Source organism: Lagopus muta, chromosome 1, assembly GCF_023343835.1.
Source record: "Lagopus muta isolate bLagMut1 chromosome 1, bLagMut1 primary, whole genome shotgun sequence".
NCBI classification, from domain to species: Eukaryota; Metazoa; Chordata; class Aves; order Galliformes; family Phasianidae; genus Lagopus; species Lagopus muta.
In genome coordinates this window covers 59,127,789-59,153,008 of record NC_064433.1, presented here as the reverse complement: position 1 = coordinate 59,153,008, position 25,220 = coordinate 59,127,789, and the positions used below count along the sequence as shown (strand labels likewise).

General features: G+C 48.1%; 2 protein-coding genes across 3 annotated transcripts in view; one reads left to right on the top strand and one right to left on the bottom strand.

The window, feature by feature from the left end:
- Positions 1 to 4,729, top strand: part of WASHC1 (WASH complex subunit 1) — a 39,672-nt gene extending 34,943 nt beyond the window's left edge. For both annotated transcript variants that reach the window (XM_048934336.1, XM_048934335.1), the window contains exons 6-11: positions 366 to 501; positions 1,337 to 1,541; positions 2,019 to 2,177; positions 2,485 to 2,643; positions 3,286 to 3,354; positions 3,933 to 4,729. In XM_048934336.1, the coding sequence (XP_048790293.1) occupies positions 366 to 501; positions 1,337 to 1,541; positions 2,019 to 2,177; positions 2,485 to 2,643; positions 3,286 to 3,354; positions 3,933 to 4,084 (880 nt within the window). In that variant the 3' untranslated portion in view covers positions 4,085 to 4,729. The remainder of the gene's footprint in view (positions 1 to 365; positions 502 to 1,336; positions 1,542 to 2,018; positions 2,178 to 2,484; positions 2,644 to 3,285; positions 3,355 to 3,932) is intronic.
- A 961-nt stretch (positions 4,730 to 5,690) lies between these two features.
- On the bottom strand, positions 5,691 to 25,085 carry DDX11 (DEAD/H-box helicase 11). The gene is made up of 27 exons (XM_048934327.1): positions 24,933 to 25,085; positions 24,695 to 24,829; positions 24,091 to 24,327; positions 23,683 to 23,769; positions 20,703 to 20,860; positions 19,522 to 19,570; positions 18,895 to 19,002; positions 18,279 to 18,366; positions 17,596 to 17,792; positions 16,836 to 16,988; positions 16,703 to 16,749; positions 15,709 to 15,788; positions 14,381 to 14,425; positions 14,181 to 14,248; positions 13,602 to 13,640; positions 13,259 to 13,382; positions 12,672 to 12,806; positions 12,099 to 12,211; positions 11,237 to 11,309; positions 10,789 to 10,892; positions 9,885 to 10,034; positions 7,880 to 7,948; positions 7,605 to 7,705; positions 7,109 to 7,193; positions 6,445 to 6,520; positions 6,114 to 6,268; positions 5,691 to 5,993 (listed from the first exon to the last, which is right to left on the bottom strand). The coding sequence occupies exons 1-27, from the start codon at positions 24,951 to 24,953 to the stop codon at positions 5,970 to 5,972; spliced, it is 2,721 nt and encodes a 906-aa protein (XP_048790284.1). The 5' UTR covers positions 24,954 to 25,085; the 3' UTR covers positions 5,691 to 5,969.
- Positions 25,086 to 25,220: the final 135 nt, after the last annotated feature.

The window sequence follows — 25,220 nt, the reverse complement described above, 5'->3', positions numbered from 1 at the left end:
CTTCACAAGCTACTGATTATTTCCCCTCTTCTTCTTTCCTCCTTTCCCTTTATTAATAAGGCACCTGGAGAGACTGTTGTCTTGGTGAAGGTTTTGAGGCAGTCTCAGGCCAGAAAGCGGGAGGTGAGCTAGGTAATGGTGGGCAGTGTGGTAGGGCTTTGCTGCAGGATGAATGCATGTGCTGGAAGGGTGGAGAACAACTGGGCTCCTGGTTGTGGAGGAGTGAGGCTAAAAAGGGCTAAAAGGAGATTGAGGGAGGGCCCAACATGTTCCACCTGCTTGAGCAAGTTGGGAGCTCTCCTTCAAGTCCTTCTTGACTAACACTGTTGAGGTGGCCTCGCTGAAGTGCTTGCCTTCTGCCCTAGATACAAGAAGTATGTTTTCCTGGATCCATTAGCTGGAGCAGTGACCAAGACCCATGTGGCTCTGGAAACAGAGACAGAAGAGAAGCTCTTTGATGCTCCTCTCTCCATCACTGAAAGGGGACAGCTGGACCGGCAGGTGAGATGTAGCTGAGGGGATGCAGTTGCTTCCCAGTCAAGAGTATGGACCTAGCTTTCTGAGAGGAGGAGAAAGCTTTTATAGGGTGGAGAACAGTAGAGGAATGCCCCCACATAGCTGCAGGGTAACCTGCTTATCAGAAAGACCTTGCCTATTTTTGTGCCTGCAGTCCTGATTTGGGCTTAATGGATGAGGTGAAGCCCTCAAACTTGGCAGGTGTCTCTCTTCTCAGTCATTTGCTGGATGGTGTGAGAAGTGTCATGTAACATGATTCACCTTGCTGCTAGACCTCAAAGTTATAGAGGAGTTTGGAGACTCCATCACTTGATCATCTATCTCCCTTGTGCTAACTTCTGTAGAGGAGTAGGTGTGAGGTGCCATGGCTGGAAGGTGCCTGGGGGAAGGCTTGTGCCCCATTGTTCCTGCTGGACAGGGCCACTTGCTAATGAAAATGGAAAGGCCAACCAGCCTGAACAAAGGGGTGTGGTGCTTGGTGTGGATGTGAGGCAGGCAGGGCACCAGTCTATGCTGCCTCTGCATGACCGACCTTGTAACAAACACCCTGTAAAGCTGTACCTAGAGCTTTATAGGTGTATGGTTGAATGTGCGGTTTGAGGCTGAAGAAAGGAGGCTAGGAGCTTGTCAGGTCAGACTGGAGGAGAAAGCATTGTGTTTAGCAAACAAGAGCACAGACTTGTATGGACAGCTGAGGGCCAGCCACTGTAGCAAGGCCCAGCCTTGACTGCCTCCCAGGCTGTTCTCTGCAGTGCCCCTGCTTGCTGCAAGGAAAAGGAGTGCCTTCACTGCACTTCTTTTTATTTTGTGTTTCTTTTAGGTAGCTGAAAATTACTTCTACGTGCCAGATCTGGGCCAGGTCCCTGAGATTGATGTGCCATCCTACCTGCCAGACCTGCCTGGTATTGCTGCAGATCTCATGTACAGCGCTGACCTGGGCCCTGGCATCGCACCATCCGCTCCAAGCAGTGCTATTCCAGAGCTACCCACTTTCAGCACTGAGTCAGTGGAGCCTTCACAAGCAGGTATTTCCAATCACCATTACCAGGACCCTGTGAAGGATGAAGTGGGGAGGGGTTCACTGAAAGAAAGTGGAGAGAAGGTGGTAACTCCCTTAGTGGAGAGGTCAGAAGGGTGCATTTGGATCTGAGTCAAAGCTGCAGCCTGCTCAAGTGCTGGCCAGACTCTGAGCAGACTCACCACAGGTGACTGCAGGGGCAAAAGAGCAGTGTGCAGTGAAGGACTGGCCTCAGGTCAGCAAGGAGTCTCTTGGGTGAGCTGGACAGGCCCAGTGGAATGGAGCTGGGGAACATAGTGAATCTCAACCCTTGCCTTGGTTGTATATGCTGTAAGGGGTGATGCACAGGGTGAAAGCGCTGTGATGCATGGTGCATGCTGAGGGTCTTCTATCAGTTGCTGCTGAGGCATGGAACGCTCTCAGCTGAAGCTCTGTGACTGATGTCTTCTGAGACTGTTCAGATGCAACTTCTTTCATCTTTCAGACCTTCAGGATCCTGGGCTCTTGCCACCTCCCCCACCACCTCCTCCCCCACCTCCTCCTGTTACACCAACTATTGTGCCTCCCCCACCACCCCTGCCACAACCTACAGCCCCCTCTGAACCAGCCCGGACAGCAAGTGAGGACAGCAGCAAGCCTGCAGGTAAGAGCTGTACACCTCCACCTGCTTCACCAGCAGAATCTAATTCAACTCCCTAGCTTCAGCTCATGCCCTCAGTGCCCTTCTAGAACGGCCTCTTGGCAGAAGAGGGAAGCTGCTCCTGCCTGCCTGTGGGGCTGCAGGCCTTCAGTTTCATCTTGGCAGGCCTCTTGCTGGCTGAGCTCAGTGTGAGCCTGTGATTGAAAGTGTCTGTGTCAGTCCCAAAAAGAAGATGGCAGGACATTAGCAGCACTTTCTGTGGGGATTCAGGTGGGCTTGGGGCTGACGCATGTTCTTCCTTTCCCTGCAGCTTCAGTCCAGGGAGCCCCAAAGGAGGTGGTGAACCCCTCAACTGGGCGTGCCAGTCTCCTGGAATCCATTCGCCAGGCTGGGGGCATTGGGAAGGCCAACCTCCGCAGCGTCAAAGAGAGGAAGCTGGAGAAGAAGAAGCAAAAGGAACAAGAACAAGGTGCTGAGGCTCTTATACAAATCTGGTCTTCCTTTCTCTCTGCCCCAGGCTGAGATGTAGGTCAGGAGGCAGACTGGCATCCAGGAGCACGAGGACTATACAGAGCAGAGGGATGTTCTCTCCTTACAGGTTGGCACAAGGTCTCAGTATTTCCATTTAGACAGTCCTCTGTGGACTCAGTACACTACATCTGCCAGGCAAGCACGAATGTTCTTGGTGGACACCCACTCTTTCTCAGGACATGCTTAGAAGTTCACAGGTGAGGGACAGTCAAAGGAATCCCTGGAGCCAAGAGAGGAACAGAGTTGAGCTGGTTTGAGCATGTTGGTTTGGGTGGCTGCTGAGGGTATTGAAACAGTTGATTTGGCAGAATGGGACTGCAGATGCCCAAGCCCTCTTGTTTCTGGAGCAATTCCACGCTTAAATTGCCCCAGAGAATGTTGTTACCCCACAGTGCCTGGCTTCCTGATGTGAAACTGGGCTGTATTGGGAGGGGAGAATATGGATGTGATATGAGGCTGAAGACTATATTATTTTTCCTTACTCTGAGAAGACTATTCCAAGAAAATGTGTTTACCTTACTGCTAGGCTCAGACTGACTCTTCCTTCTCATGTGACACTTGGGGTTTTGCTCTGTTTCAGTGAGAGCTACAGGACAAGGTGGAGATCTGATGTCAGACCTCTTCAACAAGCTGGTGCTGAGGCGCAAAGGTACTGTCACACAGGGTGGGCTGCTCCGTCCCTCTAGGAAGGAGGTAGAGCTTTTGCAGGCACCTCAGTTATCAGCCACAGCCCTAGAACCAGGGGCAGACTCCTTCCTAGGTCTGTGTGCCACAGCATGGCTGGGAGTGCATTTAAAGGGGGATATCTGGGGAATCTCCCATTTAATGATCAGCTGGAGACACCAGAGGGAGATTGTGTGCCCAAAGCAGATAATGGGCTCTGAAAACTGCCAGTGAGGGGCTCTGCAGGGTGAGGGTGAGACAGCAGTATTCATTAGAATTTCATCAGTGCCAGGGGAGCTGGTCCCCTTGCTCCCTCTCAGAGCATCTGTGTTGCCCACACAGGGCAGGGGAGGGCATGGACCTGCTCAGGCGGAGCTTTGCTGAAACAAGCCCTTTCAGAGAGCTGTGGTGCCGTTTCAGCACACCTGCAGGTTCTACTTGATTTGGGTCAGCTGGCTGCTTAAGGCACAGTGCCAAAGCCATGTGTTTCACCTCACCTTCACTAAGCTTGTGTGTTCTCTAGGCCCCAGGTGCCACTCACTGGAGCTTTTCCTTCCCTACCAGGTATTTCAGGGAAAGGGCCGGGAGCCTCAGGAAACCCCGATGCTCCTGGCAGTCCTGCTGGTGCCTTTGCTCGTATATCAGACTCGATACCACCCCTCCCACCCCCACAGCAGCCCCCGGGTGAAGAGGATGAGGATGACTGGGAGTCATAGATGGTAGCAGTTGTGCATCAGCATGAATCCCAGGACTCGAACTACGCACCTTTGAGTCACCAGTCTGGAAGGATCTACAGAAGGTGGGCTCTGGCATGGGAGGGCACCCTGTCATTTCTTCTGGAAGAGGAGCAGCAGGAACTAACCACAACCAAATTGTTACCAATGAGGGATTTTCTTCTGCTGTCTGCTGGTCTCCACCCCAAATACTACAATCCAGCTCAAATCCTGCTGCAGCTCACAATGAATCAATAAATCCTGCCTTAGCTGGAGGGCAGGAGGGCAGCTTGCACTCAGAGGATCAGAACAAGTATTGTTCCTGATTTAAAGGGCCCTTAGTCTTGCCTAATGTGACTGGTGATGACTGCAGGAGCATTTCTGGCAGGCAAACAGTCCTTGCCTCATTTGTCTCTGCTGTGTGCTTGCTGAAGCTCATGTTTGTTTAGATGTTGCAAGTTCTGAGTCCTTGAAGATGAGGCTGGATAGTGGTGAGTGAATGAAAGTGGAAGGGAGAGTCTGTCTGACCCTTCACGGAAAAGTCTAATTACTGGTGCCTCTGTACTTGATGGTTTCTTTCTGTCCCTGCCTTATGGCAATTCTTTGGCTGTTGCTTTCTGAAAAATTGCAATAAAGCTCAAGGAAGGAGGTCCTTGTAAGCCTTCACTCTGGTAAAGGAGGGAAACGTGCTCAATAAAGGGTAGCTTAAGGGAAAAGCCCATCTGTCTACTCTCAGCTCAGGCTGGGTCTAACCTTACACCACCACCAACAACCCCAGGGCAGGAGGGCACCAGCTGTCTACAAGCCCCCTACTCCAGCTGATGATTTCAGTGAGTTCCAGGCAGAGCTTAGCCAGAGTGGGAGTTCTGTGCTCACAGAAGGGGCAGGGGACTCAGAGCAGAAGTTTGTCAGAAGCAGCTGTGTTTTCCCTTTTGTTCTTTGGCCAATTAACACAGAGGGGAGCAGGTACCAGCTCCATGTCTAAATTTAAATGCTTTCTTCACCGAGAAGAGCCTTAAGAGGTAGCATCCAGCTACCAGCTGAAACCAGCAAGGAGGCAAAACAACCTCTTTGACCAGCCTCGTTTGTGATGACAGAAAGAGCTGAGAATGGCTGTGGGATTACACAGCCTTAGGATTATACAGCCATTGCTGCTGTCAATTACCCTCCAGCCCAGAACACAGGAAAGAACCTCTAGGAAACTGCACCAAAAAAGTTTGACCGTTTTCCACAGAAAGTTACTGTGAGTTCAAAAAAAGACTGTATGCAGTTAAAAGCACAGAGTGATCCTATGATTAAATGTGTTCAAAGGAGAAATGGTGTGCTGTGTTATGGCTGTATCATTATTCCCCTTGAAAGAATGACTCAGTCCTTCAATCTGGTACCAGCTTGAAGCAAGGTAGAAAGGAGATTAAAAAACTAACCCACATCTTACCTGCCTCACTGTGTAATTCCAACACAGTACAAACTAATGGCCTGTTACCTTAAAGGTAACAGCTAAAAATTCCACAAGAATTGTAAACTTTGGTCGTCAGACCCCCTAAAGTCAGCCATTGATGTGGCAAAGCCAGTGTGTTCAAACAAAATAATAATGATCCCCACACTTAAGTGTCTGGGTTGAAAATATTTAATAGACTTAAATAAAACCTTAACAGCTGTAAACAAAGAGAAGCCTTCTGCTACTTTCATTAGTGTCGGTCCTTCAACTGGTTTCCCTCCTGGCTGTGGTGGTGAAGGCCAAGTGCTCATACTGAACAACAAACAATGGGGGCAGAGAGGAGATTAGCAAACCACTTGGAACAGAAAAACAGGAACCTGCATTGCTTTGGGTGTTCTTCAAAAGGTGTGGATCACAGAGTTGATCTACAGCCCGCTTCTCTGGTCTGCATCAGTCTGATTTCCCTCGGTGAAACTAGGAACACATGAAACCAGATAACTAACACTAAAGCACCAAACTGAAGGTTTGAAGAAAGTACAAGTGAATACAGTGGGAAACAATTTCTGCAGCAGTACGTGAGAAAAAAGTTCTGACCTTTCTTAATTCTGCAAAAGCTGATCCAAAGGCAGGCTTGACCTGGGTTCTCTCCCTGATCCACTGTGGCAGCTTGTTAAGGATAGCAGGGCGTGAGTACCTGTGGTCCAGGAGCAGGATGCTTGCAAAGTCCTTCTGGTGGCGAATGGCTCTTCCTGTACAGAGTGTGCAGCTGTGTTAAACTGCATTACTGAGTTGTTTGTTCCCAGGCAAGTAAGCTCATATGCATCATCTGTAGTCAGAATGATTGGTTCTGCTTTCTTTTTCCCACCCTGCTTTGATGCAGTCGCATTTTGTATCCCCCCCGCCTGCTCAAGGAAGGATGAATTACCTATTGACTGGTTTACTGCCTTCATGCACAGGTTTTCAATCAGCACTCTGCTAGGTGCCTGGCTAGCAGCTCTTGGCTAGAAAGGAGAAATAGGTCAGAGTGAACACGAGGCTGCTGTTAATCAAATTAGGGAGAGTCTTAATGAAGAAGTGAGGTAAACAACTACTTTTATCCTGGCAGAATGAGTGGGTATCCACACAGATCCCAAGCTGAGTGCAAGGACAGACAGAAGAAAAGCTGCAGTTTTAGAAAATTATTTGGAACAGTCACAGAGAGCCAGCCTAAGGCCCCTTTGAAAGCAGAGCACTTGTCCCTTGCTGCTCAGGAACAGCGTCTCCAGTGGGCAGTAAGAACAAGTACACCAAGAGAAGTGAGCCTGGCATACACCTTCTACCACCTTGACACCTCCTCTGCTGTGAAGGGACTTGGTTCCCCTTGGAACTCACTTCCCAGGGAGCCCTGGTGTTGCTTCTCTCCACTGACCCCTGTGCATAGGTCTTACTGTACAAATGCAGTATGGAGGTGCTCCCATTACCACAGTCTGAGAAACATGGAAAAGCTCAAAGGAAAAAGGAGTCTTTGAAGGCAACAGTGGAACTCGGGTGCCTGGAGGGAAGTTAGTAGTAAAAATCAGAGGTAAAAAAAGCAGAGGTGTGTCTGTTACCATTGTTTTATCGAGCCAAGTCATTTTCTCTTGAAGCTCTGGAGATTTAATGTTGGGGTAAGGCATTCCCACCATAATCACACACCTGCAAGGGGTGAGGGAGGACCGCATTATTCTTTATGTCTCATCCTAAAGCACTTTGCCAACAGACTGATAAATTAGAGGTCACTGTACCCCTGAAAGACAGCCAGCCTTGAAGACCAAAGGCGGCAGTAAAACACACTAGTCTGACAAGCACACTCTGAACTGGAAGCTGCAGAGGGATTCAGGGTGCCAGAACAAGGAATTATCTAGCACAGCAAGCCTAACTGCATTACTCACATGAAAAGTACACTGGACAAGTGAGTTTTACATTACCTGCAGACTCGGCTCGAGCATCAGCCCAAGCCACCTGATCCCCAGACTTTCTATCTATGCAAGTACCAATGTGTCCATCCTGCTCGGAGTCACTGCACTCCAAGCCCAGTGCTCACCTCAAAAGGAGCAGCCACCTTACCTTCCCAGGTCATCCGAGAAATTGATTCCTTCACTCATTTTGCCTCCAACTACAGAAAGCAGCAGGGCCCCCGTCATCTGGCCTCCAGCCTGGCTGCACCGCTGTGAGAGAGGGACCAACAACTTAAACCAGAGCAGGGAAGATTTCTGTGCTTCAGAAACGCACGCCTGGATTAGAGCCCTCTTTCCCAGCTAACAGCTGCAATGCTCTCTTTACCAGCACTCCCATCTGCAGACAAGATGACTCACTCCCACCACCCTGCCAGCTCCACTCACCTTTATGCACTTGGCATACTCCACCAGCACCTGCTCCACCTGGTTGGCTTTCTTAGGCTCCTGAAAGATCTGTCACACAGTGCATCAGTTGCAGCATCAGGAAGCAACGACAAAACAGATTATTTTATTCACATGCCATTAAATAGCACATGGAACTAAGACCAGGAAAGGCTAAGTTAACTGTAAGAAAACCACTTAACCAGCACCTTTTCCTTCTACCCCTGGAAAAGCAGGGCATGTTCGCTGCAGCACTTCTCAGCTGGGCTCTGAAGGGAGCAGCAGCTTCCCCTGCCCTCCAACATTCCCTTCCAGCTTAGGAAGCTTAGTCTAATGGTGCAAGAAGTCAGAAGTCATCCAAGAGATGAAAGGCTGGAAAGCACATGCCCTTCTTCCAGATAGAGGTGCAGCAGGCTGGAGAGATCCTCAGCTGCAAGGTCTTGGAGGACAGTGATTGGGCCAATTAATTTGAATCGCAAGTTAATTCCATGTAATGGTTCCTTTGCCCAGGAAATATATTAGTTTTCTACGCACAGAGTAATATTTTTTTTGTGTTACCCCAGCATCCCTAATGGAATTATAAACTAACAAGTTACTGAAAGCCCTTGCAATTAATCGAGCCTGGATCTCAATCGGTGCTGCACCTTGGCTTAAATCACAACTTATTGTTCTGATAAACAAGAAATGCAACATCTATCTTTTCTGCAACAGTAAAGAACCTGCAGGATGCATTTTCTTTTGGTTAGCAAGGAGTGCTGTGAGCATTTTACCAGCCAGAGGCAGTCTTTCAGTAGAAAAGTAACTGGCAATTACAAATGTAAGCTAAATCTATTTAATTCATTAAACAGTAGCTATTTAATCCTCTGACTTAAATTAATTTTTCCTCTGTAATTTAAATAGAATCTCAGTGTGATCTCACCACAGCCACCTCAGGAAAGACTTTAACCTTCCTCTTCTATGATATGATCTTGTGTGTAGGCAGCTGAAAGTCACACTCTCTGCACTGCTACCAAATTGCTTTGCTAACGCATATCCAATTTGCTGGAGACTGCAAAGGCCAAACAAGAACAGATCAGCTGAAAGGCAGAGCAAGCGGCACGACTGCAGTGTGAGCCCTTGGAGATGCCAGGCAAACCATAAGGACTCCCACAGAACACACCTGAAAAACATTTTGAATAACAGCTGTGCAAACACGTGGAGAAGATGAAGCGTGGTGTTTCCACCACAAAAACCTACGAGCAGATCCACGCGCCAGAATTCCTGCACCAAGGCTGTGAAATACTGTGCTCTGCTAGCACGTTATTAGCTTTTGATGAAAGAGAAATCACATCACAAGGTATCTGTCATTTTCTCTTTTCTTTTTTCCTGGCACATCACCGAAGTCCCTGCTCTCCCCCCTAGGACAGTCAGGCTGCCTGAGCTTCAGCAGTACCCAACCTTCAAGTAACTGGAACAGTACTTGTACAGATCTCATATCTGCAGTGATCTCCCTATTTAGTGTTTCTCATTGCTCTTCCAAATGCTTGTCTTTCAGTTCTCAGCTCTACACTTCTACCAGAAAAATACTAACAGCATTTATCCTATGAATTGCGGGCTAGTACAGTTCTGTCTGCCCCTTGGCCATGCTGGTCTGTGGTCAAGGGACAAACAGCTGAGCCTGGGAAAAACCAATTCCCCGTAGCAGCTCAACTCAAACAGCTCCCCAGCTGCAAGGGAACAAGCTCAATGACTACAGAAAGTGAAGACTGTCTCCCCCCATGGCCACTACAGACTGCGTGCTTAAAGAATCTATAGCTGCATTTAATCTAATTTAGATCCCAGCTCTGTGATCAGCCGCCCGGGAAGTATCATTTATTCATTACTGGAGGGATTGGCTAGATAAACATCCGTTCTGCTCTGCTGTGCAGAGTATGAGAACAACTCAGGGAGAGGCCTGTAATGCATAGATAATTGTTTGACTTTTGAAGCTCCTATTTGCAGTACCAACTGCCCCTGGCTGCACAATTACCTTCTTCTTAGTTGCCAGGCGGGTGAGCAGCCCTGTTTTCTCCCAGTGCGCATACACCTGCTTCTCATAGTCATAGGAGGGGAAGAAGCACACCACACCCCCTGGGACCACGTTGCACAGGTTGCAGAGGATTCGGCCTGTCTCATCCATCTGCAAGAGAGAGACAAGAGCATATTGCAGCTGACAGGAGCTCCAGCTAATGCTGCTCCAATTTTGCACACGATCCCAGGATCACACCTCCCCTATGACATGCATCGGTGGAGGAAAGACGTGGGAAATACAATACAAGCAGCCTGAGTGCTGCTAAGGGAGCTGGGAATTGCCAAAAAGCTGTTCACTGCTTGGCTTCTCCTCCTAATTCAGTTTCCATTGCCAGTGTGGAGCAGTGGTCACTCAAGAGGGTCTGTCTGTTGTCCCAGTGGATGGAAACATCTCATACTAGAAGAGGTGTGGAGAGCTAGCTAGCACATCTGGTGGGATTCAGAGCAGACCCAGCACCTTGTGCTGGCTGCTGACTGAGCAAAGGAAGGGAGAAGTGCAGAAATATCTGATACCATCCCTGTGGTTAGGGCTGCACTCTGCAGGGCTGCCCTGCTCCACTGACAGAGTCTTCCAGTCTGGGAAGTAGTCAGATCTCTTTCTGGTGTCCAGCACACAAATGCAGGATCTCAGTACAGTCAAACAACTGCTAGTCTTCCTCGCCCTCCAAGAGGTTCTTCTGAGCAGGCAGCTCAACACCACGCTCCTCTTTCCCAATTACCTGGCAACACACCAGCCCCAAATCCCATGTATTGTCCCTCCCATGGCCTTTATCATCACACTTTTTGGAAAGTACTATGAAACATAGGCAAGTGAACCAAAAAAAAAAAAAAGACACTTCAGAAGGGAACAAAGGAAGACTGACCATCTGGGGCAGGTCTCTTGTCTGGTAGGTGAACTCCAGCTGCTGGTTGGAAGGACCACTGCAGAGGACTATGGGTAAAATATTTTCTGGAGGGATCACGTGTCCTGGAGACAAAAAAAAGTAGTGAGAGTCAACATGGCTGCCCTGTGCATCAACACTGCTAGCTGAACAGCATCATCTGCGTGCAGTGACACAGGCATGTGTTTGTCTGACGAGGTACTCAGCTACTCTGGCCTCTGCTCCTCAAGCCCCTGGGAAGGTGAGGTGCTACCTACTGCTGCCAGCCAAGAGCACTGAGGAGTTCAGTGGGAGAAACAAGCACCCCTAGGGTCTGTTGCCATAATTTCTAGAATAGATACCACGTTGCTTACAGTGCTGACAAAACAGCACCTATGGCAGATAGTCCAACACAGATTATGACCCCTCCCTTTTCCCCCAGCACACTTACCGCAGGAGAACTCCATGATACGTGCAGGATCCACACCAGCACAGGACAGCAGCTGCTCCCGGAAATCAGCCACCTGCGGACCACAAGCCAGACAGAGGTGAAGTCCCAAGGGACGCTGCAGCAACAGCCCTGGTGTTGCTCCTTGAGCATCAGCGTTCAGAGAGCTGATGAGCTCAGCAAGGGGGGCTGCCAGCAAGGAAAGGAGATGAGCTTTCTCCATGATGTGAAAACCGAGGGCATGAGAATGCTCAGCCACCAGCCATACTCTGCTCCCAGGCTTGTGGGACCTTCTGTGCCCCTGCCTTGCTGTCTTCTGCTCAGGCTAAGCCAAGTGCTCAGGAGCAGAACCTCAAGCTGGCCCAAGCAGAACAGGCAGCATGAAATGCAGGCAAAGTGCCTTTTAGTGCCCATGCTCCTGAGTCTTGCTCTGGCCCTCCTGTGTGGGTCAAGGTTCCTGTGTAGAACCCCTTCTCTCTTAACCCATCATGCTCCAGTTTCAGACCTCCCCAGGCCCAGAAGTCCACTACCAGGACTCCCAAGCACTGTACAGTCCACACTGTGGACTACAGCTATATCATCTCTCCGAGTTGCAGACAGAAGGGTTCAAAGTTGGAGTGAAGGCCTTCCAAAAGAAGGCCACTTCTCCAAGGTCCTGCACTTCACAGCTTTCTTCCATCCCTTGTCTTCACAAGAGCAAAGAGAAGATTTCAGGACATTCCTACCCAGAAACAGGAATGGAGGAGGCACAGGAGAAGTCTTTTCCCACACACAACCCAGGCAGTGAGAAGAGCATGTCCCAGTGGCACTAAGCTCTTTCCCTGCCTCCTTGTTGATAGCACCAGAGATGTCCTTGTTCCCTCACCGGCTGCATGGTGCCCCCAGCAATGATTACAGCACGACATTCTTTCACCACCTTGGCAAAGTGGACAGCTGGATTCAGCAAGAGGAATTTGAGGCTGCTCTGACCAATAGTGCCTGGAAAAAAAAGAGAGGCAGCACTGTGAACTATCCGTTACAAACAGGGATACGAGAGATACTCCCTCTTGCCCTGCACAATCTGGCAGATCCCCACCTCTCAAAACAAGGTCCTGCTATTCAATGCTGCCATGGCAGCAATGGGTAATGACAACCTCGAAGTTACTTTTCATTTCCTAGTCTTCCCGGAATGGCAAAGAAGAACACTAGATAAAAGCCAAGATAAAAACTAACATCCAAAGTGGGAGCTTGCTTCAGAGCAAGCCCTAGCCGCAGTGCCCTTGTTAAGAATTCCTTTGGAATCATGAGAGTCCTCGCACAGCCTGAGCCTGCCAGCCTCAATCAAGGCTGCACAGGTACGTTCTGGTAGGACTGCAGACTCACAGTTGCCTCCCTCCTGCCAATGAAATGGCCTGTTTGTAAGTCACATCTCCTCTCACCAGCTCTCCTATTCCAGTACCTTGCCTATTGAGAATGACTCGACCATCTTCATTTGCGTTCGTGAGGGCTGAGAGAAATCCCTCGATGTGCATCAGAGGAGAGGCAGCTCGGAGCTGGTCATTGTCAGCCTCCACAGGAGGGCTCTGGAGAGGGCCTAATGGCCAGAAGAGAAAGAGAGAGGCAGGCAGTGCAGGCTGCACTTCTAAAAACAGTTCTGAGCGTTAAATACAGATGGAACACGATATCCAAGTTCCATGTCATTGCTAACAACAACAACAAAAAAAGCAATATAGTTTTGTAGCTGACACCACCAAACAGTTACCCATGATAGCTCAGGTTGCAGAGCCAGCAGGTCACAGAAGTGCAAAGCTTAAGTGCATTCAGCATAAAGACAATCACATCACTCCACTTGGTAGGGACCTCAGGAGATCTAATCAAATGTATAATTGCCAAAGTCATCTAGTCAGATATATTAAAAACACCTCTGCAGAACACCTCCAGTAGACTCGCTCTCTTTGATTCTGCCCTCCTCTTCCCCCATGCAGATGCACGTCCCATGTCCTCACTTTGTTCATAAATGCACAAGTGGAGGATGTCTGAACTCACCTTCCTTATGAGATCCCTGCTGGAGAGTCATAAGAAAGTTCTGCAAACCAGCCAGCTTCTGGTTCTCCTTGTTGGTCTTCACAGCTGGGGCAGGATTGCCGTATCGCTCCACAAATCCAAAAAGCTGCCAAACAAAAGCCAGAAAGACTAAGACAACCAGCAGCACGAAACAGATAAGACAGAAACAGGTTTTCTGGCCTGTTAGAGATAAGGTTCCTTGGCAGGCATTCACAAACCAGCCCAATAAGAATCTATCAGCAAAATCCCATTATTTTTCCCACCATCAAATCAAAACCAAACAAGTCATTGAATGCTGTTGACCATAAAGCTGCAGAAGCATTACCTTCCTACTGATGAGGCTCTTCTCACAGTAACGCTGCACCTGTTGGAAAAAGACAGCAAAAATAACTGGTGCTCAGCATCCTGCCTCCTATCCTGTTGCCCTCAGTCTGTACCCAGCAGGGATATCACTTGCTGTGCTTGCTGTTCTCTTGGGGAGCAATGGACAGTTCTTTGTGAGACAATTTATTACTAAGACACTGCTTCTAGAGTGGGAATCTCTTTGGTTAAAGCACAGTGTCTGGAGATATGAGGGATGGGTTAGCTTACTAGAGCACTAGCATTTCTTTACCCTTAACCTTTACAGTTTGGCTTTGCCTACAGACAGCATCTGCACTCATCTGCATCTGCATCTACATTTAATTGCTTGTTTTCCTCTGCCCCAAGATCACCCATCCAGCTTCAGTGCACTGCTGACCAGATAGTAGCAGAAGAGTTCTGTAATAACAGGGAAGCATGGGCAAGCTGCTAGAAAGTAGATACTGCCATGTGGCACTTGACCCTACTTCCAGCTCTCACAATGGCTTCCTGATAATCTTGAATAAGCCATGAGCTGCACCCTACAGAAGACACTTGCACTTACCTTGAAGAGGTTGATATTATCAATCTGGCTCTGAAATAGGAAGTCATTGATGGATTTCAGCTCTGTCCCTAAAAGAAAAAGACAAAAGGAAACAAACAAACAAACAAACAAACAACTTATCAGCTGCTGGGCCTTATTAACTGCAGCCCCTTACTGCCCACATCCATGTTCCTGCCCAGTGATGTTTGCTACAGTTTTACCTGTTTGGGAAACTGCCTGGCAGCTAGGATTTTGGTTCACATTTCCTGCAAAATATGAAAACAATTAAAGGAAGGCTTACTGTGAGTCTGTCTTAATGTTAAACAAGGAACTTAAGCAAACAACTGAGCCGAAAGCACAGCATAAGTACAAAAAAAAACAACAATCAAAACCTCCAAAGAACCAAGAATCAATTTCACATCTGGAAGAAGTAGCTATGCAGAGAAAATGACAGCTCCCACTCAGCTTTTCTTTCCCTTGCAGGATAGCCCCACACTGTAGGACAAGTGTGCTGCTGCATCTTAAGAAATGCCACCAACATTCCTTCTGTAGCAGGAGGCAGCAGGTAGGGCGGGTGCATACAAATGCTCACACAGTCATCAAGCTGCAAAGATGAAGGGACAGGGACTGCAGTGCATCCCTCACCCCTCTTCAGTGCAGCACTGGGATGCGTACAGGCTGACAGGTGATTGGGATAAGGGGAAAACCTGAGGACAGTTCCACGCTCAGACCCTGACAGACGGAACAGTATTAATTGCTGCCATTCACTGTGCTTTATGTGCCAGTGTTTAACACCCACCTCACAATTCACTTTGCAGCCTTGATCATGAGGCTGTACTCGGGCTGCAGACTAATGAAAGCATTGAGCCCAGTGTCAGGAAAGGAAGACCAGCAGGGACAGAAGTTCTCATCTAAGAGAAGGGCACAGGGCACCAACACACTCCTGCACCAAAGAGCTGCTTTTTCCCTGTGTAAGAGGTTATGGTGGGCTCTCCTTAAGGCACACTGATGTATAGAGGACAGTGTGTTACAGGAGAGGAGCCACACGAATGCCAGTAAATTTAAAAATCACAGAAAGGAAAGGCACCTTTCAAGAAAAGAAGAAAAAAAATAAAATCACTCCACAGAGGCATGCCTGCCACAGGCAGAGGTCTTGCCACAGGCAGAGGTCTTGCCACCAGATGACACAGGAAGATTATTCTGTGCAGCTTTTGTGTAGTGCTGATTACTGTCACACTTGTTGTATTCCTCACTTTAGACCACACCACCTCCCCATTCAAATCAGATCTGAAAAATCACACAGGAAGGGGGGAACTGCTCCTATCAACTTACAGCATCACGCTCTGCTCCTCAGCTAACGAAAAAAGAGAGGGGTTCAGACAGACACCGTATCCTCATGTTATAAAACAGGCTGAGAAATGATAATACTGGCATCAAACATGAGCAGCAACTCCTCACAGCCTGTGCAGGAGCAGGGACAATGCTCCGAAGGAAGACCAGATGCCTCTGAGTTTCTAAGCATCCACAGAGAGAGAAATGGCTTGCTTACCTCCCAGCATGACTACAAACCGCTCCAGCAAATACAGGATCTGCTTAATGTACATCAAGTTCTTTGCCTTCAAACGTTTACTGTGGAAAGAAAAAAAAAGAAGGTATTAGGCTCCAAGACATCTTCAAGGACTAACACACAGCTTCCTAAGCTGCAGAGACAGGTAACTGAACTCCCCTTAATTTGGGGCTGAAAAGAACCAGACAGCAGTAGAGAAGATCTATATGCTGGGGAACTGGGAAGAAGCAGTTAGGAAGCAGATTCTGCTACGTGGTGCTTGCTCCTACTTCCAGGCTTCACACAGGCTTCCTGATAACCTTAAACAAGCCATCGGCTGTGCCCTACATAAGACATTTGCTCATACTCCCTGTTTGTGACTGGGCTCTGAACACCCTACTGACAGCCACCCCCATGCACTCACCCATGTAGCCCAAGCACTTGGCTGTTCCTACAGACGCCTTTGTCCTCACACACAAATTACAATGGCAGTGACCCCCACGTCTCTGCCGTGATGACATTGTGCAAATTCAGTGATTAGCACTGAGCACAACAATCAGCCACTGCAGGTATGACAAGATGTGAGATTTGGTCACAGTCAAAAATCACAGAGCTTCCTCCTCCTCAGAGCTTCCTGCCTCTTCTATAATGCCAGTCAGCCCACAAAAGGTTAAGATCCAGGAGATGAAAGACTGGAGCTTTCATAACTCTGCATCACAAAGCAGGAATGATTAGAGAGAGATTGGGAAAAAAACAGAGTGTAAGGAAAAGGCAGAATCCTCAGGGTATCCCCTTTCTCACTGCTTAATACCAGCCCCAGGAGTCTGACTTAGATGGGTTCTAGACAGAGATAATGATGCAAGTGGCTTTTCATCTGCAGAAGTATTAATGCAAATAACCTTCCTCTGGGAAAAAGCAAGAAAGGCCTTGCAGACGTGAGACAAGCCACAGCATCCATGCTGCCTGCTGCTGTTACAGTCTTCTCTGAGATCCTCACCTGTATCGCTCCATGTACTGCAGCAGCTGGGAGTGGGCACAGCACAGCTACAAGGACAAAAAGCAGAGCTGGTATTATAGAGGAGTTGAGAAAGGGTGCTCACCCACGGTTAACAGGCCAGGCCACGACTCACCTGAGAGCCACTGACCTCCGCACTATGGATACAGGTGATGGTGTCTATGAGGTTGTGGGCCTCATCGATGATTACAACCTGGTCCTTCAGGATGATCCCTGCAGCGTTCCTGGTGGCCTCATGCAAGAGCATCTGGTAGGGCAGCACCACCAGCTACAGGGGAAGCACACGCTGCTCTCATTCCAGCTCTCACCCGGATGGACTTAGAGCTCTCACCAGCTCACAATAGGCCTACATCAGATGGCCTTGCAGCATTCCATCAAGTTACTTACTCTTATTATGGGAGAAGTAGCAGAAGAGACAGAAGAATGTGCTTGAGAGGTAAGCTGAGGGAAAATGATTGTGCCTACTGATTCCTGAACTAGTTTGACTCCCAAATTATTGTAAGAGCAGCCTAGAAGCGCAACAGCAAGTTACCTTCCTAATCTCCTTCTAAGGACTGAAAGCGTGTCTGTTAACAGAGAACCAAGCAAAGAAGAGCACTGGCAAATCCTAAGACTATAGACATGTGCCTGTATCACCTCAGTTACTGAACATTTCAAGTATTGCAAAATGCTTGATCCAAAACTGGCACACTTACAGCCTCCCTACTAGCTTGAAAGAGATACTCTTTCCTTTTTCAGCAAAGCTAAACCTGACAGAAACACAACCTCTTTACAGACTCCAAAAACACTATGCAACAAAGTGCTGCTTTGCTTTAGTAATTGGTTTATTCTTAGAGATCCTGGCACTGATTCCCTAAGCAGTGTCCACACCTTACCTGAGCAGCAGGAATAGCATATCGACTCCCATAATAGGGGCAGGCTTTGGTCTCCTTTCCCAAAGTCACCAATTGCTCAATATCCTTCACTTCCACTAGAACTTCATCACGGAGAAACTGCATTTGCTCATAGGAATAAAACGGGCACACAGTGCGACTCACACGTCTCTTCTTCCCTTCTGCATCACTCTTCTTTTCTGACAGCAGAAATCAAAAGCAAGCCATGAGTATTACTGAAAAATCTAAACTCACTACTTTGTACCCTGGTAGCGGTACCTTCTGAACTTCAAAGCAGCCTTTGTCATGAGTATCTGACCCATCATCTATTGAAGGAGTATGAAAGCAGTGACATTTCCACCCTCGCTGCGGACACTGCTCTTGCTGGTTAGATTTACTCATGACATTTCCCCACATTTCTAGCAGTAAGTCACAAAGACAAGCATCCTTCCATTGCGCAAGTCCTGATCAATGCAAGACACTCAGCAAATACATACAGACCTTGGTGTGCTAACCAAGTACAAAAGGTAGAAGCACTAAGGATCTCTAGCTCTGCTCGCCCAGCTTGCCCTTTTCAAACTCCTACCGCTCTCTTCCTAGAACTGACTGGCAGAGTGCACTGCCTGCAGCCTCTCACCCCCACCAGCTTTATCAGCCATTGCTTCCCCGTGCTGAAGTGTTCATACCGTGTTTGTTCTTTTGCATCTCCGTGCAGCGGTCATTGATGAGCTGCAGAGCCCCCAAGCGGCGCACCTCCTCATTCACACACAGGTTCTTTGACATGCAAAGAGAGGGGACAGCAGGTCGAAGAGTGTTCAGTGCGCACTCTGCTGTAAAACAGACTTACTTAAACCAATCCCAGGCCAGATTCCAAACCAGAAGTCAGGCACCTTGTGTAGCTGCTGCACCAAGCATGCTCAAAACCCCAAAAGAAATCAGTAAGGACAGAAAATGAAGATAGGTGTCCTCAGATGGCTCACTGCTACACAACTTCTAAAGAAACGCTAGCAGAACTAATATCTACAAGAGTGCCTTCCCAGTGACTCAGGCATCTATAATCTTCCACATCAGAAGAGGGAAAACAGACTTTTGCATTTACATCAAAGGGCAAATGGCCGAACAGCTCACAGAAGAAGGTACATTGCACGGATCTGTATCACGACACATAAATAGCTTTTCCAATGGAAGACTCACCTCAGTCCCCAAGATGCCTTCTGAGGTGTCGCATTCACACACCTCCTAGCAAAGTCCTTTGTACTGAATGAACACACACTCTGGGTCCTTTGTGACCATACCACGTACCTGCCTGGATCCCAAGGAGACCAGACGCGTGCCTTTGCCAAAAGGACTTTTCTGCACTTCATGGACAAACTGAGACAACTGGGAATGAGTGCGGCTGCAGTAGTAAATCTGCAATGAGGAAGACCGAAGAAAGATGAGAAGAATATGGAAGCCAACCTCCTATTCTACAACCAGTCCTGGAGGGAGGCAGCCAAGCACCTCAGCAACGTTAATCTTGCTGAAGCCTTCAAAACACAAAGGAAGGCATATGCTGGAATGTCACCATGTAACTGCTAAGGCCAACAGCCTTCTCTTTACTTTCTGCTGTGCATTTGTCCTTCGTTGCCATTGAATTTTCCAAGGCCTTACAATAACCGGGACTCATTGTAGAGTGATGAATATGTGCTTCTTGCAGCAAGCCACAGAAAAACGTCAGCCATGTTAGCAGAGCAAACTGCTTAGGCAGCCAGTATAACCCAGAAGGAAATGAGAGCAGCAGAACCGGTTGCTATTATCAACAAACTTGGCCGTCCATGGATGGCACTTCCTAAATCCTTCCATACTGCATTACTCTGGGAAGGGTGCAACGAAGCCATAATTCTCTCACACTATTCTATCAGGTGGCACAAATTACCCTCCTCATCTCACCTTCGTCACATGCTCTTCTTCCAAATCATCATCATCATCTTCCTCCAGCCTAAGAAAAGACAAAGCCCAAAGAGTTTGCTTTCAGTGACTGGGAGGTAGAAACAAAGGATGCTCTCCCTCAAGGGAGGTGCTTGTGTCATCAGCACGTAAAAAAAATGACTTTCCAAGAATACTATAGGTGGGCACAATCATGCCAAGCTTTGCTCTTTAAAAGAAAAATGTCTGTAGGGTTGTGTCTTTAGCAACTTCAAGAAGCATCTTTAAAAAAAAAAAAAAAAATTAAAAATCTGGTGTTTTCTAAGCCCCAGGCATAAACTAATCAGAGCTATACTATCCTTTGGTATGCTTATTTATTTATTTTTATAAAGCATTCCCCTTAGAGACAATTTACCACCCTCAAGCTGTTGCATGAAGAAGAAAAAGTTTCAGGAAGATATTTAGCTGCCATACAATTCCTCAAAGGCAACAGCAGTTTAATGCTTAGTAACTGCTTCATTTATATGTAGCTTAACTGCTTTGCGATTTTAAGGCAGGAGGATCTGTCTAGATACTAATTAGTAAATTTGTATTTTAGATGTATTTGTCTTTTCATGCTGAAAACTCTGGCTCCTGGCTTTCTGCATAGCGCCAAAAGAACAGTTGTATATGTTAAAGTGTGCACTTGGTTTTCGTGCTGTAGCCCAGTCTTCAAAATGTGACCTTCTCTCCCTTCAGAATATCAAAAGATGCCATTGCTAATCTGCAGAACTGATAGCTTCCTTTGATGCCCCCAGGAGCATTTTGCTTTTCTAATGCAAAGTTCATCTCAAGGCATTCACCCAGCATCCAGAGGCGCTCTGGGAAACAGGCATGGGAAAAGGCAGGAGGTTCTCATGCATTGTAAGAAAGACCTGCTTTCTCAGAAGACACTTGAGGCTGATGACAGTGAGCGGGAAAAAAAGCAACAACCAAAAAAAAAAAAAAAGAGAGAATCCTAATGAAAAAACAACCTACCAACCAATCAGTACCACAGCTTCAATGGGGGAAGAAACTCCAGATGTGCACAAGACAGAGCCACCATTATATCCAACAGCGTAAGATGCTCAAGAAAGCAGTCGCTGCTGAACAGCTGAAATCCCTTCAATTAAGGCAAGCCAAAAACGATCATGAAACATTAGAACCCCCTCAGCCCCCGTCCTTACCCAGATCCCACTTTCTTTTCTTCGTCACTCTCATATTCAGCAAGGATCAGCTCCTCCTCATTGTGATCCAGCTGCTCTGGGACAGCTGCTCCAGCTCCCTCTGACAGAATCTCTTTGCTGAGCTGAAGAAGGTGCTTCATCTCATCCTCTTCAGATCTCTGAAAGGAGCACACCATCTCATTATTTCTCACCCAGGGAAGCAGCACTTGCATCACTTTATGCCACCTGCAGTTCAGAGGACAGCTCAGTCTCTTCCCCATAGCACAGAGGAGGGATTGCTGTGTGTATCCCCAGCAGGACAAGCAGACACACCACAACTACTTGAAGCAGTTCAGTGCCACACAGTGCAGGTGACAGCAACCGAAGACTTGCCCACATAAAAGCCTTCTGTGCAAAGGACCCTCTAAACACCTAACTCCTGAAGTGACCTTATGCCTACAATCCAGGATTAGTTGCTTAAGTTAGCCAATAAAAATGACTGCCCCAGAAAAAAACTGTAAATAAAAAACCAACAACCAAGCAAACGCATAAGGATGTAATCAAATAATTCACAGCTAACCTAAGGCTACAATAAACTCAATACCTGTTTTAGAGCACAAATTTTCTCTTGTTCTTGTTTTTTCCCCCATTACGTGGTCCTTATTCTAACACAGGTCTATCCCTCTGCACAAATTCTATTAAATTGTTGAAGAACAGTTTTTTATTAATTTTCTGTTCTGACAAAGTTCCTTCTTCAGTCTGAAGACGGTATGTTCTAACTTCAATGAGCATTCCATCACCGTGGCATGATAAAGAAAGGCAGTTTACAGGGGTAGCTGAAATACCTGCTTTTCCAAATCTATATAGCGTTTCTGAAATTTGCCTTTGTCCTTTTTATCACAAATCTCATTTCCCATGCTTTTCATTCTCCTTTAAGAGAAAGAAGTTGTTTGTTCTACTTGGTTTTGATTCACCATTCACCTCTGAACCTTTGATATTTATACTATATCCTTTTGTCAGGAGTTGACACAGCACTTGAGATGGAGTACACAAACAGCCTGGCTGCCTTATAAGTGCCTGTTTAGGAACTTGAAGTGGGTATTTCTAAGATTAAATCATACCATCAAAAAGCTCTTCAAGTTAAGGTTATTGGAGCCAGATCACTCAATTAAATGGCAGAAAAATACATGTCAACTCTCTGTGTGTAGAAAAGAGATGCTTCCGAACAATACAATTATATTTACAAAGAATTACAGAATCATTAAGGTTGGAAAAGATTTCTAAGATCGTCCAGTCCAACTCCAACCCAACAGCACCATGCCCAGTGCCACATCCACACAGTTCTTGAACACCTCCAGGAACAGCGACTCAACCACCTGCCTGGGCAGCCTATGCCAGTGCAGCACCACTCTTTCTGAGAAGAAATGTTTCCTAATACCCAACTTCAGCCTCTCCTGGTGCAACTTGAGGCCATTCCCTCTCAACCTATCACTGTTACCTGGAAGAAGAAGCCAACCCCCAACACACCACAGCCTCCTTTCAGGTCATAGGGAGTGGTAAGGTCTCCCCTGAGCCTCTTCTTCTCCAGACTGAACAATCGCAGTTCCCTCTGCTCCAGATCTTTCACCTTCTTCAGACACACTCCTGCACTTCAATGCCTTTATTGTAGCAAGGGGCCCAAAACTGAACACAGCACACAAGGTGCTGCCTCACCAGAGCTGAGTGCAGAGGGACAGTCACCTCCCTGCTCCTGCTGACTGCACTATTTTCTCATCCAAGCTAGGATGCTGTTGGCCTTCTTGGACACCTGGGCACACTGCTGGCTTATGCTCAGCTCAGGGTCAACTCACACTTCCAGATCCTTTTCCTCCATGCAGCTTTCTAGCCACTGTGCCCCAAGCCTGTAGCATTACATGGAGTTGTTGTGACTAAAGTGCAAGACCTGCAACTTGGCCTGATTGACGGTCATGCGATTGGCCACAGCCCAGTGATCCAGCCTGTCCAGATTCCTTTGTAGAGCCTTCCTACCCTCAGGCACATCCAACACTCTCTCCCAGCTTGGTCATATGCAAACTTACTGAGGGCACACTCAATCCTATCATTCAGATCATCAATAAAGACAGTACTGATCCCTGGGGAACACCACTCACGACTGGCTTCCAGCTAGATTTAGCTCCATTCACCACCACTCTCTGGGCCTGGCCCTCCAGCCAGTTCTTTACCCAGCAAACAGTGTACCTGTCCAAGCCACAGGCTGTCAGCTTCCCCAGGAGAATACTGTGGGAGATAGTATCTATGAAGGTAATCACATACAGTGGGGAGTACAACCAAAGCCTGACCTCGCTTGTTTTTTTTTGGGTCTTCAGTTCCTGCAGTCTTAAATTTAATCCCAGTTCTACAGGTTTTATTCCAGAAGTACCACGTCCACACATGCTTATGTAAGAAAGAGCTTTCCAAAAACCCCAAATATTAGCACTTAAAAGCAAATAAGCCATCAGAACAGACATTCTTCTAATCCACACACACATGTTGCCACAGAAAATTCTCTAAGCACAAGTTGCTTTTTACATCTGTATGTTGAAAAGATAACCTAATCAAAAATTTCACAGAGCCAATTCGGCAATCCAGTACTAAGAGCTCCCTAAATACAGGGGCTGGACAATATAGAGACAAGTCACATGTACAAGCAAGTATTATCAACACTCCAGATTATTAAGACAAAGGAAAATGGTTTTAAACTAAAGAAGAGGAGAGTTAGATTAGACATCAGGGGGAAGTTCTACATTGAGAGGGCAGTGAGGCACTGCCATGAGCTGCCCAAAGATGTGGGCGCCGTATCTCTGAAGGTGTTCAGGATCAGGGTGGATGGGTGCCTTGCCCTGGGGTGGCAATCAACCCCATGGCAAGGGGTTGGAACTAAACGGTCTTTGAGATCCCTTGCAACCCAAGCCATTGTACGATTCTATGATACCATGATTCTAACCTCTGCAGGACAACTCACCTTCCTCTTCGCTGCATATTTTAACTGTACATTATGGCGGATTTTCTCAAGACGTTCTTCTCGCTTTTTCCTCCTGATCTGCTCTTCCTGAAATGGAGAATGAAGGAAGGATGAAGTCTGCCTAGTCCTATAGAACAGGCATAATTACTTTCCTTTTTACCCAGGAATAGAAAATAAAATAAAAATAATCCAACTCTGAAACAAAACTGTCAGCAGTCCCTTTGTCCTTACAGGCCTGTGAATGTTGCTATGTTGACAGCAACTATCCTATACTTCACACAACTTACACAGGAATGCCTCATCCCTTTTAAGTGACACAGACCACCAAGTCACCACCCATGACGTCACCCATCCTGCTCCTCAAGCCTTGCTACTTCCCCCCTTCTCTACATGTGAGCATTTCTCAACCTTCAGTCTGTGCACCAAATCCTGCTCTTCTTTCTTCTGCACAAACGCCGTGATCCAATCTGGTTCCCCAGATGCATCCCTGCTGTTTGGACACACCAGACCACCAGAAACCAGGGGCTGCTTCTCTTCTTGCCCGCTGCCCTCTGGAGCCAGAAGCCGTGCCTCCTCCTGCTGCTTCTTCTCCTCAAAGTCTCGGAGCCAGGAGAGGGCCCCGCAGATGAGGCTCAGTGACTTTCCCTGGTATTGGAAACAAAGAGCACAAGCCGCACACGGTGTCACTGCTGTAACCGGCTCCTCCACACAGGAGAGGCACCTGGAGTTGGTTCCAGCTGAGTGGGACCAGGCCAAGGCCACGCACAGAGATACCGATGTCGCACTTTATGACCCTGCAAGCGGCACCTCTTTCTGTGTTTTGTCCCCACAGTTCCAAAACTGGCACCACAGACGTGGCTAACACACCTTGTACCAGGACCCCAGATTCTGTGCTTGTGCAGGGAATGAGCCCGGCCTGCCCTGCTCCCCTTCCACAAGCACCACTCCGAGCACCACGCTGCAAGCAGCCCTGTCACACTGTCACTATCCCCCCCTCACCCCCGCTGCTCACCGTGCCCGTGGGGCTCTCGAAGATTCCGACCCGCCCGGCCTCCAGCGCAGCGTACAGCGCTGCCATGAACTGCTCCTGGATGCGGTACGGCGTGTAGGGGAACGGGAAGCTGGCCCGACCCGGGCCGCTCACCGCCTGCGGGCACGCAGACAGCCGTGAGCGAGCATCGGACAACACCCGCCCGCTCCCTCCCATGGCCCGCTCCCTGCCAGCTGCCAGCCGCCAGCCCGCCGCCCACCTCCGCCGTCCCGCCATCCATTCCGGCCTCCCCGCTTCGAAACGAGCGCCGCTAGAGCTCCGCCCGCTTCCCGTGACGCGAGGGGACGGCCGAGAGAGGCGGAAGGTGCCCGGCGAGGCGGACCCGGCGGCTGGGCTGATTCTGAATGGAGGATTTCCCCTAACATCTAACTTCAACCTCCCCTCTGTTGGTTTGAAGCCAGCCCCCCTCGTCCTATCACCGCCGGGCTGTGTATGAAGTCGGCCCCCTCCTACTTGTAAGCTCCCCACAAGAACTGGAAAGCCGCAA